Consider the following 22476-nt stretch of genomic DNA (forward strand, 5'->3'; position numbering starts at 1 on the left):
CGCTGTTTTCCAACAAAGCCGAAGGTTTAGCTGCGGCTGGGTGAGCCGAGACCCCTCAAGGCCGGGGTAGGTGTAGCGGGAAGCGAGGCAGAGTTGCGGGAGCGCAGGCGGAGCCGGGCCCCTCTCCGCGGCGGCCAGGCTTTAGGGCGAAGGGGGGACCGCGCGCCCAGGGGGTGGCTGAGCGAGTCTGTGGAGCCAGAGGCTGCTTTCAGTTTTGAAGATTTTTGGTAGTTCATTCACAACTTGAAGAACTACAGTTGAAGGGTGGAGTTCCTTAAAATTTCACATTTTGGGCAGCTTTAGCCAACTCCAAGTGATGTATCGTCAACTTGAAGTAGTTTGCTGTAGCCTGTTTGCAGTGAGATCAATCTCGGGCTGCCCTGTCCTATCCTGTAACCACCGGCTACAGGTGGCTATTGAGGGCTTAAATGCAGCGGGTGCGAATTGAAATGTGCTGTAGGTGTAAAATGCACATCGGATTTTGAAGAATTATTTTACAAAACAAAAATGTAAACTTTGTAATTACATTGGCCTCATAATTAATAATTTTCTATTGATTATATGTTGAAATAATACTTTGGACATATTGGATTGAATTAAATATATTATTAAAATTTCACCTGTTTCTCTTTACATTTTAAAAATTTGCTACTACAAAATTTAAAATCAAATATGTTGCTCAAATATGTAATTGGGCAGGACTGATCTAAAGAGCCAGTAGATGAGCAGAGAGGGGCATATAATGAAAATGCCTCTTTCCTTTACCCTGTTCTCCTGCCTTTCTTTCTATAGAAAGTTCTGTGCATCTGTACATTCTGCTTTATAGCCGTTTTAAAGAAATCTAATTTTCCACCTAGCAAAGCTTTTGAATCGCATTTTAATTGTTTGATTACAGGTAGCATTTTGCACTGGTCCTGGTTTTGTTTTGTTTTCTTTTGGAAGAGGGAGGTTATGAGTAAAATTGAATATCTTAAAATTAGCTTTTAAAGTTATAGGAATAATACATATTCATGATAAAAAAATCACTCAACATAAAGGTATGAACTGAAAATTAAAAGTTCCCCAATTTCTTCCAGAAAGTTTCTGTCTAAAAAAAGTGTGTGTACGTGCGTGTAGTGACGCAAAAGAGATGTTATTCTCTGTAGTTTTCAGCCACTTGCCTTTGTTCAGTTATTTCTTCTTGGCTACCTTTCCACAGGAGTACAGTAAATGTACCCATTTTTTAAAGGACTTGTATAGTATTTCATTCTGTGGATTTATCATAATTTATTTAACTGTCCTCTTAGTACTTAGGATGTTTTAAAATAAACTTTTATTGAGGTAATTATAGATTCACATCCAGCTTAAAGAAATAATGCAGAAATACCTCTTATACACTCTGTCCAGTGTCTCCCTATGGTAATGTTTTGTTAACTCTAGTGTAATATCACGACCAGGATATTGATATTGGTATAATCTGCTAATCCTATTCAGATTGCCTCAATTTTATTTGTATTCGTGTGTGTATTATGTAATACACTATTTATCATCTGAATATGCTCACTAATTAACAACCACAGTCAAGATACTGAACAGTTCCAACACTACAAGGATCTCTCATGTTGCCCTTTTATCACCATAACCACCTTCCTCCAATCACATCCACTCCATTAGTGGCAATCACTAATATGTCCTCATTTTTATAAAATTTTAGTATTTCAGAAGTGTTATATAAATGGAATCATATAGTCTATTACCTTTTGCTGTGGGCTTTTTACTAAGCGTAGTTCCCTGGAGATTCATGGAGAATAATTGGTATTGTGGCATATATCAATGGTTCATGCCTCTTTTTGCTGATGTTATGGAGGTACTAGAGTCGGTTTAACTATCCACCTATTGAGGGACATTTTGGTTGTTTCCAGTTTGGGACTATTATGAATAAAACCATTGTGAACATTTGTTTTGGTGTGAGCATAAATTTTCATGTATTAATGAAATTTTCATTTCATTTTCATAAATTTTCATTTCTCTGGGATAAATGCCTAAGAGTGTATGCAATACATGGAGATCAGTCGAGTTAAATCATTTACGTGTGAAAGAAAGATATGTGATATCTATAGCTAGAGGAAGGACAGGCACAGGTATTGTGTGGGTTTTTGTTTTTGTTTTTTGATAGGAATGAACTGATTCTGTTTATGGAGGGGGTGGCAGTGGAATACAAATGTATGGCAAAGTAGTAAACAGAAGGAATAGTGGATGGAGCAGACAGTTCAGTAGGTGAGAAGTTGTCAGATTCAGAGCATAAGTACAGGATTACACTTTATTAGGAAGAGGGTCTCCTCTCCTAATAAGATTAGAATAAGAAGAGACTTCAGGAAAAGAAATAGGAAAATGAGGATGTTTCATTTTCTCTGTTAACTAGACTGTAAACTCTATGAAAACAGGTTACTTATTTAATCAGTGTATTTGTAGCACCTAGCACTGTTGTGGATGCATCTGGTAGGCTCCCAAAAAGTTGATTTTGAGATGAATGAGTAAAAGATGGAAAATAAAGAGGAAGGGAGTGCAAGGAGGGATGGAAGAAGAGAGAGCATGGAGGAGGGAAGGAAGGAGGAAGGAAGGAAAGAAAAATGGAAGGAAGGGCCAGGAAGAAGACAGCAGTGGAAAGGCAAGGGACTGGAGGAAAGAATGAAAGTTTGGAATAGTCTGGAAAATAAAATAAAAGCTGACTAGTACAGTATTTTTCAATCTTTTTTTTTTTACCAAGACCCACAGTAAAATAAACAAACAAAAATTTACATTGCAGATCATGCACACATGCATACATATACATGTACTTATAATTGCAACAAGTTTTTTAAAACAATTTTTACCTGTATTATATGTAGTGCACTTACAGTTTCTTTTTTGACCTATCCTGACTTTTCCTATTCTATCCTATCATTTAAACTAGATGATCAAGAGCTACTAAATTAATTTATTGATCCACAAATGGGTTACCATCTGCAATTTGAAGACTATTGGACTAGAAGTTGTTCAAGGGATTGCTGGGCAGATAATGAGCTTGACTGAGTTTGGATACCATTTGATAGTGGGAAAAGCACTGGCTTTGGATTCAGGATCTCTGAATTAGGATCCTGCTCCCGTTACTTACTAGCTTCATACTATGGGCAGTTAAGTAACCTCTTCCGACCTTGGTTTTCTCATCTATACAATGACTATAATGACCTTTAACCCGTTATCAATCACTCAAGTGTCTTCTAGTGCCTGGTTTGTCACAGGTGCGTAATACATGGAAGCTAATGATGGTAGTTAACGATGATGATGTGAAGACCTACTACAATGTACTGCTTGACCCATATCCATTACAAGCATTAGAGATTTAAATGAAATAAATTTTGAACTTATAAGCCATGTATTATCCATTATTGCAACATGTTATTGTTGGTAAAAACATGTGGCTATCTGGTGGAATTAACAACTCTGATTTAATGAGTAGAAACTAACCACATGTTTCACCATATATAGACATAGGTTGTTCTCTTATAAATATTTTAATCTCTGAATACTCAAGCTGTTCAGAGGTATTTTGCCATTAATTATTACCATGAAAATGAATTTTAGTATGAAGTTTCTTGGTTCAGAAAGGTAAGCCAGTTCATTCCATGTAACTTTTCCTTTAGAGAATTTAAAGAGTACTATTAGAGTTGATCATTTTGTAGTCAAAACATTAAAGAAATAATGAATGAATATAGGGAGAAAACATTTTCTTTAATATATAGTACAGCCATGATAAGTGTGACAAAAGTTTGTTAAACTAAAACTATGTTAAACTAAATTTTTACCTAGAGCATGTTGGATTGGTATGGCACATTAAAGAACCTATAGTTTTTACCGGCATTTAGCCTCTTCAGTTTTCTTTAAATGGTTTCGTGTTTTATTATGAAGGATGATGGAAGACAACGATGATGATGATATAAAGCTCAAAGAAGAAATAGAAGCTGAATTGGATAAAATCAGCATTTCTTCCTTGGAAAAAGATTATTTTGATAGTGATTCAAAATCAGAAACCCAGAGTGATAATAGTGATACAGTAAGTGTTGTGTTGTATTTTTGAGCCTTTTAACTGGATAAGCCTTTTAGGAGAAATATCACTTTTCTCAGTGTGTTTTGTATACTTATCTCATTTTTTCCTTAGGGTCACCTTTAAGCAATATATATTAGTAGATATTTAAATATAAAAGGTATATTGAAGGTAGAAATTACCTATAATTTCACATGTATATGTGTGCATTTTTCGCAAAATTGGGATTGTACTATATGTATAATTATGTGTATGTATATATACATGTATATACACACACGTATATATTTGTATCCTGCTTTTTTTACTTAATCATGAGCATTCTAATGTGATTAGATATGCATAAAAAGCAAAATGTATGTGAAATCTTTAGACCAAAGAATAGTTACTTTTTTGGAAATCAAACATTTATTTTCTTTTCATTTGTGTATTTTCTCCAATGTTTATATGCCTAGAAAAGTTATTCATGGATTCATTCTTTTATATAAAAATCCTTAATCCAATGGAAACTTATTTTCAGCTATGTTATAGAAAGTAGATCTAATTAAAATTTTCCTGCACATATTTAACAAATATTCCCAGGGTCACTTATGGAATAATCCACCTCTTCTCAATTGATTTGTCATATCTGTTGTATATATTTTGTTGTTATACATATGATCTATCCAAGACTATTTATTCTTTTCTATTATTGTGTTAATTTTTGCCCTATAGTGGTTTTATATTTTTAAATATAAAATGGGTCAAATTCCTTTAGTAGTTTTGCTATTTCAAAATCTTTTCAACTAAGCTTTTTCCAAAAAACTCATTTGTCAAGTTTCAAAAAATAATTACACTTTGATTTTTAATTAGGATTGCAATAACCTACATAATACTTTTGGAGAAAATAATATTTTTATATTATTGTATCTTTTTATTCACAGCTAATTTAAGTGTGACAAAAGTTCTGAAATTATTCATTTGAATATGAGATCCAACAGAATCATGGATGCAATTTATAACCACCTGAAAATTAAAAGCAAATTTCAACCAAATATATTTGTTTGGATTATGCTCTTTATACGGAGCCCTTTTACCTCATTTACACATTTTACTCAAATTTTTGGCATATCAAAACAGATTTTGATACATAGTTTTAGTAAAGAATTTTACAGTTTCTTTCATTATTTACATTTTTAGGATTTAGATGAATTACCTGACTCAGTTCTTCACTGTATTAACGTCATAAAGAATAAGAGTAAAACTGTTGAAGAGCTCATTCTTCAGGACGTGGAAGATACTGATGTTTTAAGTAAGTACAGTTTTCATCTGCTTGGCAGATAAGTTTTCTGTAAGTATGAATACTGAATAAGTTATAATTTAGCAAATTAAACTGCTTGAAGTTCTTGTCTCTTGTCATATACAGGTATGTGCATTTATCTCTAATAAAATATCCGTAGTATATTGGTCTGTTCAATTTAGTTCATTCATTTGTTTTACTTGCTACCTTCCTTAGGTCTCAAGTAAGTACTAGCCACTAACAATTTGTTTTACCAGTCCTAATTAAAACCAGACATTCTATTACTTTATGTTAAAGAAAAGAAAACTAATTGTGGGACTATTTTAGATGCATCAGTTCATACATATTTTTGGAGAAAAATATAATTTATATCAAAGCCTCACAATCTTTATTTGCTTCAACTGAGCAAATTTACTTCTTGCAAATTTATTCTAAGAATAATAGAATGAACAAAGATTTAACTAGAATTAATCCTGGCTTAGTTTATAATGAAAAATGGCAACAACCTAAATGTTCAACAGGACATTGGTGTGTCTAACAATACACTCATTAAAAAAATATGGCTTAGACAATGTTTAATAACATAAAGAGTTTCATGATATATTATTAAAATTATTATGAAATTTAATGTCATTTATAAAAATATTAGTATTAACTATAATGTAGATATTCATAGATACTTGTACCAAAAATATTACTGTGTGAAAAGATATGTTCTAGCCACTGAGAATGCAGCAGGGAACAAAATAGGCAAAAGTCCTCTCTTATTCTAATGTTCTGGTGTGGGGAGACAGACAATAAACAAATAAATACATATGTAATATTTCAATAATGATAACTTCCATGAAGGAAGGATTTTAAGATAAGGGGATAGGGACTTCACTGGTGGCGCAGTGGTTAAGACTCTGCGCTCCCAATGCAGGGGGCCTGGGTTCGATCCCTGGTCAGGGAACTAGATCCCACATGCATGCCGTAACTAAGAGTTCACATGCTGCAACTAAGGAGCCCACCTGCCGCAACTAAGACCCAGTGCAACCGAAAAAAAAAGAAAAAAAAGATAAGGGAATAGAGATTGAAGATTACTATTTTAGATAGGGTAAGTCAAGGAAGGCCTCTCTGAGGAGGTGGTATTTAAGTAGTGACTGAAATGAGACAGTAAGCCACATGGGATATCTCAATGAAGGAGAAGTGAGTCACGTGGATGTCTAGAGGGCTGGTGTTCCAGAAAGAGGGAATCGTAAAGGCCAAGGCACACTGAGTGGGCGTAATATGTTCAAAGAATAGTAAGCCTTTGTAAGCCTGTGGAACTTTTCCACATATATAGCTGACTGCAATAGTTTGTGGTAGGTAGAATTGAACTTTTGTTGGTTTCTAATCAAGGTGTGTATCCAAGAAAATAAGGGGTCAGATCATACAGGGCTCTTATCAATCCAAGGTGTGGACTTTGGATTCTGTTCTGAGTATATGAAGGTTTTTGAGTAAGGAGTGACAGAATCTGACATATTTTGAGACAATCATTCTGGAGACTGTAGAGAAGATGCCTTGAGGTAGCAAGAGTCCACTACGAGACTGTCACAGTAGCGTGGTTAGAGATGAGAGTGATTTGAGTAGAAATGATGAAAAGCAGTCATATTCTAGAAAACATTCTTAAGGTAGAAAGAAACAAAAGTATTTATTGATGGATTTGTATGAAAGGAAGAGAGGAAATTTGGCTCCAAGGTTTTTGTTCTGAGTACCTGTGTGAAAGGATATAGTAAGACTTATGTAGACCCTTCAGGTTTTAGCAGTGCTTATCTATAGTCAAGTTATGGGGGATTTTAATGGTTTTCTTATTTATATTTACTAAGGTTTATACAATGAAAATGTATTTTAAATATATTGGCAAGTATAGAGCCTAATTATGAAAAAAAGCAAAGGAAATATAATTATAAAAAATTAGTGGGGCTTCCCTGGTGGCGCAGTGGTTGAGAGTCTGCCTGCCAATGCAGGGGACACGGGTTCGAGCCCTGGTCTGGGAGGATCCCACATGCCGCGGAGCAACTGGGCCCGTGAGCCACAATTACTGAGCCTGCGCGTCTGGAGCCTGTGCTCCGCAGCAAGAGAGGCCGCGATAGTGAGAGGCCCGCGCACCGCGATGAAGAGTGGCCCCCACTTGCCGCAACTAGAGAAAGCCCTCGCACAGAGATGAAGACCCAACACAGCCATGGATAAATAAATAAATAAATTTAAAAAAAAATTAGTTACATGAAAGATTATATAACTACAATTATAACAGTGGTTTAGAAAATTATAAGATCCCATGTATATAGCTCTAATCAAATAAGTTTGATAGTCTCAATGAATAGAATAATTTTCTAAGAAAATTCAAATTATCAAAATTGCTTGATAAAGGAGAAATCATGATTAAATCAATAATTTGGCTGAAGGTGGAAAGAGATTTCTTCTCAAATGTCGTTAGGAACTAGGGATAATTTCGCAATTGAATTATTCCAATCCATCAAGGACCAAAAAAGCTGCAGATTATATAATATTTCACTTATAAAAAACTGCACATTTTAAATACAAAACTGTGCAAGCCTCACATACACATACATAAGAGAAACTGAGGCTAACTTTATTTATGAATATGGATGTACTGATTAGGGCTCTCATTTGTAGACAAAAGCTGTTTTAGCTACTTTAAGCAGTAAGGTTTTGGGGAGTATTTGTGTAAAACAAACTTAGTGGCTTAAAATAACAGTATGTTGTTATCTTTTATATAGTTCTATGGGTTGACTGGGCTTAGCTAGGCAGTTCTTGCTTGCATTTCTTATGCATTTACAGTCAGATGTTGATTAGGGCCACAGTCATCTGAAGTCTTTACTGGATTGGAATTCTAAGATGGCTCACTCAAATGGCTGGCAGTTGATGTTAATTGTTGGCTGGGAGTTCAGTTGGAGCTGTCAGCTGGAGGCACCTATGTGGTCTCTCCCTATGGCTTGCATGGCACCTGGATTCTGAGAAAGAGCATCCTGTGAACAAAATATCAAGAGACTAAGATGGAACCCTGTAAAGATTCATATGACTTATTCTCAGAAATCATGCAACATCATTTCTACTACATCCTGATGGTTACATAGGGTCAGCACAGATTCTGTGCGGGAGGGGACTACACAGGGTATCATACCAGGAAGTGTGGGAGTGGCATCTTCGGAGACTAGCTATTACAATAAATAACAAAATTGTTAATAGAACTGAAGAAACAGATTCTAAGCTGAACATCCAAAGTGTAGAAAATATACATGCAAGTACATTGTAGAACTGGGCTGCAGCAGTAGCTGCTGATATAATAAAGAAATTCAGAGACATTAATCCTCTACTATACACTGCTGTCTCCAACCCAAAGCACCCTCTATCATAGTCTGAGCCAGAAAAATGAAAATCTCTCTCTCTGCCTTTCTTCACACATAATATTTTTATGAAAATGAAGACTTACACAAATGTATCAATTGGCAGAATATAAATCACCCTCAGAAACCTAGCTTCAAAGGCATCTGGAGAATGTTATTTTTGCTTTTCAGCTCTCACATAAGAAAACATGCCAGAGAGGTTGTAAATAGGTGTTGAAAACGAAAATCTATAATAATAGACAAAATAGGTGTGAATAGTCAGTTAATTAGCAGAATGGTCATCTGTAAAAAATAGTTTACTACTAGGGAACATTACCATGATAAAACATGTTAGTTGAATAAGGAAAAGAAACATAACTACATCTGCACAGATGATAAAAACACAATAAAATTCAACAAAAACTCAAAAAATTGAGAATGAAAGTTTACTTCATTCACATGTTAGTAATTATAATCTTTTAAATTAAGACTTTTATTAAAGCATTTTCAGTATCTTGTGCTGCAAGATTATACTGCTAGTTTGTGGTAGGTAGAATTGAACTTTTGTTGGTTTCTAATCAAGGTGTCATTGTGATATTAAACACAGCATTATTCTGTGTACATGGAAAATGAACTTCAATCTAGAATATGAAAGGTGATAAAGAGCTCTAAAAATCTGTTACTTTTATTTTTGAATAAAGATTACAGATTTCCTATGTTCTTTGTTCTTCAGTATTTTCCTATTGTTTTGAGTTACTGATCAAGAATATGCTGTGGTAGAATTTGAGATTAAAGGATGATGAAATAGTTTGGGATTTTAACATGTTGTGTCCTGCTCTAATATTTAAAGTTATAATATTTCTTTCTCTTTATAGGCTATGACTATGGAGCAGTTTCTAATAATCATATGCATTTAAGGATAGAATTACGAACTGAATGTAAAGAAAATCCAGAACAATTAATGAAGGTATATGTTGTTTGACTGAAAGTACTCAATATTACAGTTAGAAATTTACCTTTACCTCTCATGTAGCATTTAAAGTTCACTGGCTTAAAAATTAAATTATTTTAAGCTAATAATTTTTGGATTTATTTCCTCCTCTGGCATATAATATAAAACAATACAAATTTCAATCTTTAAAAATATTAGAAATAGTGATTTGAACCATCAATACTTGGGAATTTAATGTAGATAAGAGAGCAGAACTATATTGAATAGTATTTTTTCCCTAAAAACTCCAAGGAAAACAATGAAGTATACTCTAATATTATTACTTTGCTTAGGAATGTACTATGATCCAGTGGAGACTTTAAATACCCTGTGGAAACTTTAAACGTAGAATATCTTATGTTAGTTTTTTTTAAAAAAATGGTAAAACAGAAACATCCGTAAAAAAGTAAGAGTAAAGGAGAGCCTAGCATTTTTGGGTGAAACTCCCGGAAATGTATTTAAGAGAAAACCTCTTCCACAGGTTCAGCATCTTGAAATCATTTTTACTTCTCATTTTACCCAACTCTAATTTTACCTTACTCTATTCTTGCTCTCTGTGTATTTAGCATAATGTGAAAATTACTTGTATGTATGTTTCTTACTCTCTTTTTTGGTAACCCTCAAACCTGAAATATATTAATTTTGAATTATCATATTGCTACTTCAGTGGAATAGATATCCTGTATCTTTCAAGCTAGAATATATAGAAGTATAATTATGGAAAAGTATTAATCAAAATTATAACTTGTATGTAAGTCAGGGCAAATTAGAGAATAGTTCTGTTTTTAAAACATACTGAATATATTAGCAATTTGTATATGTGAGCTATTGCTGCAGATAAGAAATATAGAAAGGTATTAGGAGGAAAACACATATTAGTAGAAACATTTTGACATGATTATTAAGCAGTTTAATTGAATGCTGTGAGTAAATATTAGAAAGTAATTAGAATTCTGAAAAACATTAGGAGGGTAGAACACAGTGCGCTTGCATGGAAAAAACATTTTTCTTCACCATAAAGAGAATAATTATCAAGCGCTATATAGAATTGTATTTGAGAGCGATTTGAAGTAAATAAAGTTCTAGATATGTGTATGTAAATACTTAATACATTATTAAAATAATAGCTTTACTCTCGATTTTGTTTTTCTTTAATCACTGGTACTTTTTTAACCTCTTAGATGTTATCTGAAATAGAAAAAGAAGAATTTCTGAGAAGTGAAACTCATTGTGGCAGTCCTGATTCTGTTCCAGAGCCTGACCCTTGTGATTTGCCTGTGGATGAACATGTTTTGCCAGGTGGACTAAATTGCTTGGTGATATTTATGATAATTTTTATGTGATTGACCTTAATTATCTGAAAAAAATTTAGACGGTTTTCTTTTGACATTTAGAAGAATATAGTCACAATATTTGAAAAATATTGTGTACTTGCTATGCTTATTTAATTACATGTTCTCATAGTTTTTTTATGACTCTTAATTTAACTTCATGTAAGTATAGTTGAACATTTTCCACATATATAGCTGACTGCAATAGATATACCCAGACCTGAATTTTTTAAGTGTCTCTTAACTGTGTTCCTTATGTATCCCTTAACTACACACATGCGCACACACACACATTATGTTTTTATAGAAGTCTTATGGAATAGTTTAAGGCAAGTTATGTGACTTCTTTATTGATGCAATGGAATTTTCATGTATTTTGCATACTATCACTTTTACTTTGGTAATATATTGACATTATTTATTTATTTTGAAATTACTTTTAAACTTTGCACTGGATCAGTTTTGACTGTTTTGATTTAAAAATTTTTCTCTTCATGAATACAGATGATGCTGATATAAATTTCGGATACTGTGAAGTGGAAGAAAGATGTAGGCAGTCCTTTGAGGCTTGGCAAGACAAACAGAAAGAACTAGAAGACCAAAAGAAACAAACTCTCAAAGCTCAGAGGGATAGAGAAGAAAAGCAGTTTCAAGAAGAAGAAGAAAAAAGACATTACTGGATGAAACAGTTTGAAGTTGAAAAGAAGAAATTGGAGAATATTCAGAAGGTAAGGTTTTTTAATTTTAATTTTTGTTTTTCATACATTTTTTAAAATCAGTATCTACTTCTGAACAGTATTGATGTTTTGGTTTATGGTGTGGATTTAGCTCCATTCTATGGGTTTTAATTAGTCCTAATAATCAAAGGAGTTGACGGTGGATTAACAGTATTAATATGGACTCCTTGCCTAGTTTTCATGAAATTCATTAGAATTTCAGGTACTGCTTTGAAACTTCATAGTTTCAAAGATTGTCCTAAAAAAGCTGATATTTACTACATAAGTTGTTACTTTTTTACACCCTTCTAATCATAGAAAAAGGCAATAGAATTTTCTCAATCATGTAATGTCCTTGCTATGTGGTCTGATATCTAGCAATTATGTAAAACATATTTGGTTGAAGTGGTTTAGCCATGTAGGTGATGGTATGTGCCTCATTCCCATAACTGAGCTAATTCCTGGGACTAGAAATTTTTTGGTGTGAAGGAGTTTTGTGTTGTTTTCATTTCTGTTTCCTCCCAGCTGCACCTCAGGCGGTCCTCATCCTCAGGTCATGGTAGTGGCATATTGAGAAACTGGTGGATTTCTAGGACCTACCTGTGGGCCATTAGGACGCTTAGAATGTATGGATAACAGACAGGACTTACATCTCTTGTTTTACATTACTAAAGTTGCCTTATATATTACTCACAACTTACTAGTTTGCGTGTTCCATATAGAGAACCTTAGCATGTAGTCACATAGGCAGTTCAGGGTATTCAAGCCTCCAATGTTGAGTACATTGCATTTCCTGATTATATAGAAAATAAATAAATTAAAAACTGTGATAATATTGTCGAGCCAGCTTGGCCATTGGTTTTTCTAATAGTAAGCTATGAATGTTTAGCTTTCTTTTAGTTATATTTTCCTTTCCACAGACCAGATTAGTCATTTCCAAAAGTCAGAAGATTTTTTTTTCAATTCCGGAGTAGGAGTGAATATAATGTTGATTCTTGGAGAAGTGTTTGCTGGCTTGTGGTTAAACGTTATTATTGCTATTGGTTGTTAGTGATATTTTCAAATATTTTCTAAAAAACATCTGATTTTTAAATTCTGTTCAGCTAAGTTGCCATTTTTATTTGTTTTGTAACAAACATTCACTGACTACTTTAAGGGCAAAGCTTTCAGCTATGTGCTTAGATGATACAAAAGAGATTTAACACCAGGGCCCTACCCTTGAAGAATTGTAACTTGTTTTTTGAAAGTAATTTGTGCTTTATCATAAAATTATGATTTAAAAAGTATATATGACATTAGTAGGTTTAATGAGTTTCTAAATGTGCGCTTTGTTTTACCTTGGGGCTTAAAAGTTTTCCAGTGGGACCATTCCGTAATTTTATAATGATGGCTTCTAAATAATTTACTTATTTAGTAATTCTATTCTGTGTCCTTTGTTAGCTTCCTCTTCCATTTTCCAAAACAGCTGTCGTAAATCTCTTTCCTTAGGAGTTCTACCCAACTCCTCCCTCCTCATTATTAGCAAATGATCACATAACATTTTTGCATCGATTACGAACTTCCTTTTCTTTCTCATCCTGCATCTAGTTAGCATCAATCTCTGTGGTCGCCTTTTTGCCTTTTTTTTTTTTTTTTTTGCCTTTGCTCTTATCTCAGTAAGAGAGGTTTCTTCTACCAAAGGCTAGCTTTTCCTCCTTTGCTCTATATTCTATCATTTTCCAGCTTACCCCAGTTTTCCTTTATGTTGAAACACCCCTACAGCTTCCTCCTTTCTTATTGCTTATAGGCATGTTCACTTTTCTCCTGTCCTAGAAACAAAACAAAAGAAAAATCATGAGATCATTTTCCTTTATATGTCTCACGTCAGCTGCTCTTTAGCTCTACTTATCATAGGCAGGCTTCTTAAGGAGTAGTTATTTGTGCTCAATCCATTTCCTCATCTCTCATTCAATCCTAAATCTGCTAGGGATCTTCCACCACCATCCCAGTGAATGAAACTGCTTTTGACAAAAATAATCAATGTTTTCTAAAGTGGCTTGGACAAAAATAACCAATGGCTTCTAGAACCATACTCACAGGTTCTATTTCAGTATTTATTTTTGCCTCTTTAGCATTTCATGCCAATAAAAATTTGATTGCTGACCATTTCTTTTTCTCTTGACTTCTGTGGGACCATACTGCCTTGACTGTCTTCTTACATGTTTGGCCGTTCTTCCTTGATATCTATTTTAGGCTTCTTTTTCTCTCTTTCTCCTTGAATGTGGTCCTACCAAGGATTCCATCCTTTGTTCTTTCTTTTCTTACTCCATGTATTTTCTCTCTTGATAATCTCAAACACAGTTATGGCTGTTCAGAACCAAATCTATAGTTATAACAAAAATAGGCAAACTACATTAACTCTCCTACACTCAGAACTTAATGTATCTAAAACTGAATGCACTGTCTTTCTTTCTGAATCGTGCTCCTCCTCTGGTGTTCATTATTTTGATGAGTTACACTATCATCATAGTCGAAGCTAGAAAGATATGGACCATTTTTAACTCTTCTCTTTCTTTTATTATCCTCTTCCTTCTAATTATATTATTCCTTCTAATTATATTATTATATTATTCATTGTCTCATCCATATGTCTACTGCTACCCCGTAGTTCAGGATGTCCTAATGTCTAGCTTGGAATATTTACTATACTCTCTAATTGATCTCCCTACTTTTGGTCTTGTATTCTGTAAACTCATGCACCATAGTGCAGTTGGTAGGATAATTATTTTCTAAAAAAAGTTATTTCCCTGCTTAAATGCCATCAAAAGTTCCCACAATTCCTATAAGATAATGTCCAAAGAACTTTTCCTGCTTCCTTTTATCCAGTCAGTTGGCAGTTTATGACCATTTCATATTTACATTGTGTTTGTGTCTCTTCTGACTCCTGCCACCCTATCTGCAGAAGGCCCTCATTGATTCTCACATGGACTTCTCTAATACCTACTTCACTGATCTCCTTAGTGTCTCCTTGACTTACTTTCTCTAATTCTATCAAATGTAACCTTATAATTTTTCTAAAACAGAGCTGTAATCATTTTCCTAGCTCAAAAACATTTAATAAATGCCTAAAATGTTTATTTAATCTCTTAAAAGCCTAGTCATTTCAAAAACAATCTTCTGTATGAAACCTTCCATGATCCTCTAATTATAGCACCTATTCCTACCATAATCCTTATAGTTCTTATCTTGTGATAAACATATTTTGCTAAATTTGGGGCAATGTGTGAATGTATGATTGCATTCCCATATTATTAAAGGTAAAGTTTTTGAGGGAGGGGATTATATTTTACTGATTTTTTTTTATTCTGCAGAGCCTTAACAAAATAGATGCTAATAAAGAGTTAATGAAAGAAAACAATTACCCTCTGAACTGATTTATTATGTGAATTAAATGAAATGGTGTGGAGAGAAAAAAATTGTAATGCAAAACCCATCTTAACACACATTATCATCTGTAATTTTTGCATTGTCCAGGAGTATTTCTAGCCAATGCATTTTATTATATGAATAAACATATAAATAAACTCAAATAAATAAAATGACTTATCCAGATTGTAAATATCTTTATATGCTAATGGAACCCTAGGTATCATTTTATTATATTTCAGGTTGGGATTAAAGTTGTTATCCCAGTACTAATAACTGAGGACCAGTGGGTGAGTTGTTATCTTTAACCATTGTTTACAAATATATGTCGTAAGAATCATACATAATAAACATAATATTGTTTGATAGTTGAATATAATATTTCAATATTATCATATGTTCAGCAAGAACAGGACAAGATGAATGATGAACTTCATAAAGAGGAGAAAATATGGAAGGAGAAATTTAAACAGCATGAGGTATGTGTTTGTTGTTTTTAAGCAGCACAATAATCATTCTCCATTTGAAATAAATTACTATGCTTGGAATGGGTATTTTAAAATAATATTGCCTAGTTGGTATAGGATTTAATTTACTAAAGTTTTGAAAATACCTTAGTTATAGAAACTCTCCTTGAAATAGAATGTCTTGAAAAGGAAAATAAACTGGTTCAATGAGTGAATATGTCTATATAAACTTGTAATTGTAAAATTTCTTTTAAGTTTTGAGAAAACATACTATTACGAATATTTCATTATGATTGAGGATTGTTATAAAAGGTTACTGCATTTCTTTAACACAACTAGTTGAATGTGTTAAATAACCCCTTTGTATTTAAGATGATCCTGATGACATGTTTATTGTTTTAACTTTAATTTACTCCACAGTTTTTATATAAAATTATTTTAAATAATTACAAGTAAAAAGTAGATAAAATTTCCCGTAATCCTGTAATGTAGCTAAAAATATTAACTATCTCTGTATTTTTTCCAAGTCTTTTTAAAATTTATACAAACACATTCCTGAAAAAGTATGTTTATACTGTCCATCTCTAAATTAAAAAAAGTTGGTTAGGCATGTGAAGACACATGGTTCATTATGAATGACAAGAAAAAAAAAGACAATAGTGGCTCACTTTCAGGTAATACAAATGTTGGAGTTAGGAGAGCCATTAAAATACCTCTTGCACTGTTGGTGGGAATGTAAATTGATACAGCCACTATGGAGAACAGTATGGAGGTTCCTTAAAAAACTAAAAATAGAACTACCATACGACCCAGCAATCCCACTACTGGGCATATACCCTGAGAAAACCATAATTCAAAAAGAGTCTTGTACCACAATGTTCACTGCAGCTCTATTTACAATAGCCAGGACATGGAAGCAACCTAAGTGTCCATCAACAGATGAATGGATAAAGAAGATGTGGCACATATATACAATGGAATATTACTCAGCCATAAAAAGAAACGAAATTGAGTTATTTGTAGTGAGGCGGATGGACCTAGAGTCTGTCATAACAGAGTGAAGTAAGTCAGAAAGAGAAAAACAAATACCGTATGCTAACACATATATATGGAATCTAAAAAAAAAAAAAATGGTCATGAAGAACCTAGGGGCAAGATGGGAATAAAGACACAGACCTACTAGAGAACTAGAGAATGGACTTGAGGACATGGGGAGGGGGAAGGGTAAGCTGGGACAAAGTGAGAGAGTGGCATGGACATATATATATACACTACCAAATGTAAAACTGATAGCTAGTGAGAAGCAGCTGCATAGCACAGGGAGATCAGCTCGGTGCTCTGTGACCGCCTAGGGGGTGGGATAGGGAGGGTGGGAGGGAGACGTGAGAGGGAGGAGATATGTGGATATATGTATATGTATAGCTGATTCACTTTGTTGTAAAGCACAAACTAACACACCATTGTAAAGCAATTATACTCCAATAAAGATGTTAAAAAAAAACAACAACCTATAACTATCATGCAGTAGCAAAATAATTAAACAGGTGATATGAAAAGAAAATTAGAATCTTTAATGAAATACCAAGTATATATTCTAGAGTTGAATAGTTCAGTGTATAAAAATAAAATTTCAATGGATAAGTTTGACAGTAGATTTGACACAGCAGGTGAGAACATTAATGAAGCTGAAGGGAAGCCAATAGAAAATACCTAAATTTAAGCACAGAGAGGGCAAAAAAAAATGGGAAAAGCAGAAAAGTACACAAGAAATATGTGATACATAATGAAAATATAAAAAATATGTATAATAGTAATCTTGGAAGGAGTGGAGAGAATGGGGCAGAACCTATGTGTAAAGAGATAATAGTTGAAATGGTTTCAAATTGTTTTAGAAAAATCAGTCTGAACATTTGAAGATGATTAAAGATCTCCAAGTAGAATCAATACAAAGAAAATCACACCTGGGAATTTAATACTATTGAAATTCAAGACAAGAGGGAAAAATCTTAAAAGCAGCCAGAAAAAAAGACACATTACCTAAAAAGGAGCAGCAGTAAGCTGACAGCTGACTCCTTGAGTGAAATGATGGAAAGAAGACAGAATAAAAAATTTAAGTACTAAGTGTTAAGGGTTTCTTTGATCATTGGTGTTCTTTGAATCCAGTCTTCCTCTGCTTTCTGGACTCAGTTTTCCCTTCCTGGAGTATATAGCTAAATACTTGTCAAAAATATACTTTTGGACAGCAAATTTTCTCAATCTTTGCACAATTGAAAATGCTTTTATTTTGCTTTTAAAACTGAATGATTAGTTTTCTTGGACACAGAATGCAGGTTTATTACCATTTAGTTTTAACAATTTAAAGATATAACTCCATTGCATATTTATTTTTTCACATGCCATCTATGATTGCAAATTTGATACTCCTTCATTACATTCTTTTGAAGCTTTGGGATTTTTCACTTTTTACATTCATCCACACATATTTGCTGGTTTTCTACTGTGTCCAGGCACTTCTGTAAGTACTCAAGATACAGCAGTGAATAAAACAGAAAATAATGCTTGCCTTCACGGAGCTTATATTCCTTAGTGTTCTGAAATATTGCTAGTATCTAGTATATGAGTGCATCATTGTGTGTGTGTGTGTGTTTGTATGTGTGTGTGAAGTTAACTCTGTATCTTAACGGCCTTTTTTTTTTTTTTTTTTGGTTTAGAAAACGTATTTTTCTATGATTCTCTTCCCTTTGGTTTTTCTCAGTTCTTCATTTTGGAACTCCTATTAGTCATATGTTGAGGTTTCTGTGTTGATCCTCTTTACACCTGAACATCTCTGACATATATTTCATAGCTTTGTGTTTTATATGTTGTTTTGGGAAACACCTAATTTTGAAGTTTTTGTTTAGGCAATCAGCTGTTCAGCAATTTTATATTGATTTTTTTATTTGAGTGAGTCATATATTTTTATTTGAGGACTTGCATTTCATTTTTATATGAGGTTATTCTTGTTTACACATTTTTTTCTCAAAAATATCTTTATTTTAATTTTTACTTAAATAGCTCTTTTCTCAGAAATTGGTTCTTCCATCTTCTTATTGAAGCATTTTTATTGCCTCACATCTTTTGTGTTAGTTTTTCTCAACTATTTGCCAAATTTTGTTGATCTGTTTACTTTTGTTTTAGAACATTAGTGACAATGATATTTTCTCACCTACCTCCAAATTATCTCACTTAATGCAAAATGTGTTTATCAACTTTCTTAATGGTTGAGAAAGGATACGATGTGTAACTAGGCTTATCTGTATGTACTACCTCACCTTCCTGCTATTATAAGTCACAAAATAATTCCCCACTTCTGCAATCCCTGTGCTAGTTCCTTTATCAGAACTCCCATCTCAGAAAGTCTGAAGTCCTTTTCTCCTACACAGATTTTAGCTTGAGGCTTTTCTTTCTTTTTCTCTGTGTCATTCTGATTTCATAAGCTTTCTATCTTCAAGGAGTTCCTCAATCTGTGTCTGGGTGGCTTAGTATAGCCATAATATTACAGTATCAACTTACTAACTTGATAGAAGCTCCTAAATATTTAAAAAATTAATACACCCTTTAAAATAAATTACTTTAGTTCCTCTAAGTAAATTTTATATTGACTTTACTATGATTTCAGTTTTAGTATTTGTTCTCAATCTATATTTTGGATGATACTTTAGTAACATCTCACATTTAATTTATGCTGACTACTATTTATCTTACTTTATTTTAGGAATTTATTAGAAACTTGCATTTACAAATGGAAGAAGAAAGAACAAAATTTAAAGAGCTACAGGAAAAAGAAAAAATGCGTTTGTTAAAACTGCAGCATGATGCAGCTGTAAAAATTCAAGCTAAATATAAAGCATTTGTGGCCTACCAAAAATATGGCCCAATCATAAAGGAACAAATAGAAAGTAAGAAAAGGAAAGCTCAAGAGTGGAAGGAAAAGGAAGCAAAAATACGACAAATGGAAGAAGAAAAACGAAAAAGATTAGAGGAGGAACAAAGAATAGAAGAAGAGATAAAAAAGCAGAAGCAAGAGGGAAGGAAAAGGAGAGAAAAAGAATATGAAGAAAAAAAGAACATCCTGAGACAAGAAAGAGAGCAACTACTAAAGAAGGAAAAATTGAGATTAAGAGAAGCTGCAAGAACACAGCTAATAATAAGTAGAGCATTAAAAAACGGAGATTATAATGCCAAATATTTAACTGTCGAAGATAGATCAAAGAATAAGGATGATGTAGCCAAAAGACTAGGGGATGAAAAGTCAAAGAAGTGGGAAGGTGCTCCCCCTTTGCCAGTTGAAGAATCGAATAAGAGAGAAAATGTAGATAGACAGCTTGTATTGAAAGAATCAATACAAGTGCAATTAAAAGAATCTATATTAAGCCAAGCAATTTTGCCAGTATTTAAAACGGAAGAAAAAAATGAAAACCTAGCAAAACAATGCTCAGAAGAATCAGTCAAAAAAGCAAGGAATTATGAAAACATAGACCAAAAGACTCAATTGGAAAACTTAGATCTAAAAGAAAATGTGAAAGAACAGTTTCAGCTGCAAGAATTAAACTCTCAAACACAAAAAGAAGTCATGAAACCTCCCATAAATGAGATTATGAGGCAAGAAACCCAAATAATAATATTAGGACATAGTCAAGAAATTAATGAGGTAAACAATGAAGCACAGAAAATAATCGATGATAATCAACAGAATAAGATACAACAAGTAGAAAAAGAAGAGATATCAGAACAAAATGGAACATTATATGAAGACAATAATATGAAGAAAATTTCAGTGATTTCAATAAAACAAAAACCACTACCACTAAAATTAGAAAATCCTGAAGATATAGGGGAAAATATAACACTACAAGAAAAAGAAATTGACTTAAAATCTAAAGAAACTGAGGAGAACCCAAAAGGCAGTGCTCTGAATAGTAACTTGGTTTTTAACACCAATGATGCTATGATAAATGTAGAAGGCAAAATAAACAAGCAAAATTATATTTTAGGTAGAGATGCTCCTTGTGAAGATTTGGGTGGCAATACTGCAAACAACTCTTTGGTTTATAAAGAAGTAAACTCTCTGAAGTCTCAGATTAAAGAAATTCCAGAAGAATGTCATGAAAATAGAACTGAATGTGAAAATATAGTGACCTGCTCTGTACCAGAGCCAACACTTATATTTTCTATTGAAGAAAAGAGGCTTGCTTGGATAAAATCATTTAAACCCTGGTTTGAAATTTTCAAGCAAAATCAACAGAAGAAAATTGTTAGGAGAAAGAGACTTGTAAAATGCCCAGTCAACGTGATGCCCCCTTTGAGTACACTAGAAATTCTTCAGTGTGGCCCTTGGAATACTTTACAGCAGGTATTTTATAATACTTTTTTCATATTGAATTGTGATTGGTTCACTAAAATGTAACTTTAAAAATCTTAATAGAAGGCGTATTTTATTTATTTATTTAATTGAAGCATAGTTGATGTACAATATATAAGTTACAGGTGTACAATATAGTGATTCATAATTTTTAAAGGTTATACCCCATTTATAGTTATTATAAAATATTGGTTATATTCCCTGTGTTGTACAGCATATCCTTGTAGCTTACTTTATACATAATAGTTTGTACCTCTTAATCCCCTACCCCTATATTGCTTCTCCCCCCTTCCCTCTCCCCACTGGTTACCACTAGTTTGTTCTCTATTTCTTGGTGTCTGCTTTTTTTTGTATCCAAGAATTCTGTCTCTTAATCAGTGAAGTTGCTAATGAAATATTTCTCCTATTTGAGAGAGGTTGCACTTAAAAGATCTCCTCAATTAAAAGTATTCAGGTCATCTTCTCCTTCAGTGAAGCACTATGAAGAGCTTTGATTTGTCTTGAAACCTGTGTTCAAGGGCCCTATAGCCATTACTAGGTTTCCAAGAATGGAGGCATCTGGGAATGTAGAGCTGAATTAGAATAGGAAACTCCTAGCTTGATACTCAGGAGTTAGTTTGCTTTAGTCCTGGGCCACAACACCACCTAGTGGCTCCTTTCGGAAGGAAGTGGATTTCCTTGAAGTGGATTTCACAAGTGCTGTGAAAGAAGGGCTTACAACAATGGAAGACTCTAGAATTTCTATATAGAAACAGAGTTATTTAGTCACTTGCTATATAAACATGCTACATCTATGCCTGAAATTTAAAGTCATTGTCACCAAATGCTACTAATTTTCTATGTTTATGGAAACAGAGTTTCAATCAAAAATAAGACAGAAACTAACAAATGTGTAGAAAAACAGGAAAGAATATTTCAAATAGTGAAGTTCTAGAAAGGATTTAAGATTAAAATACATATGTTTAACTGGGGCCTGAAACTCAAATGTGTTTATAAAATTTATTTAGTTTCTTGATATAGGTAGATGCCTAGAAAAGGAAACATTCTTATTAATACATATGCATTATTTGATTCATTCACTCAGCAAATATTCATCTGTCTAATATGATCAGTCCATATTTATTGTTAGATTAAAGGGACAGAAACAAACCCCAGTCTTTGTCCTTATGTATCTGACTTTGGTAGACAAAAAGGCATTAAACAAATAAATACACATGAATACATTACTGAAGATTTTGATATTTGCTATAAGATTTCAGGGTATTCTGTGAGAGAATAACAAGAAGGTAGGATTTAAAGAGATCTCTGGGATGTGAAAAAGCAGTATAAAGAACAAGAACTACTTTGAAGTGTATTTTTTTTCCCTAGGCAATGTAGTTTTCATATCTATCAAACCTATAGAGTTACATATAAAATCTCTCAGTAGCTCTTCTACTACATTTCTTTTCTTTGGCC

The 22476-nt window shown here is 33.1% G+C and overlaps 1 protein-coding gene across 1 annotated transcript in view; it reads left to right on the top strand.

The window, feature by feature from the left end:
- The first annotated feature begins 8 nt into the window (after positions 1-8).
- Positions 9-22476, top strand: part of LRRIQ1 (leucine rich repeats and IQ motif containing 1) — a 191651-nt gene continuing 169183 nt past the window's right edge. The window contains 8 exon segments of the mRNA XM_036866543.1: positions 9-40; positions 3928-4072; positions 5243-5354; positions 9586-9677; positions 10883-11000; positions 11537-11760; positions 15558-15632; positions 19375-21012. Coding sequence (XP_036722438.1) covers positions 3929-4072; positions 5243-5354; positions 9586-9677; positions 10883-11000; positions 11537-11760; positions 15558-15632; positions 19375-21012 — 2403 coding nt within the window. The 5' untranslated portion in view covers positions 9-40; position 3928.

This window comes from Balaenoptera musculus, chromosome 10 (assembly GCF_009873245.2).
Source record: "Balaenoptera musculus isolate JJ_BM4_2016_0621 chromosome 10, mBalMus1.pri.v3, whole genome shotgun sequence".
NCBI lineage: Eukaryota > Metazoa > Chordata > Mammalia > Artiodactyla > Balaenopteridae > Balaenoptera > Balaenoptera musculus.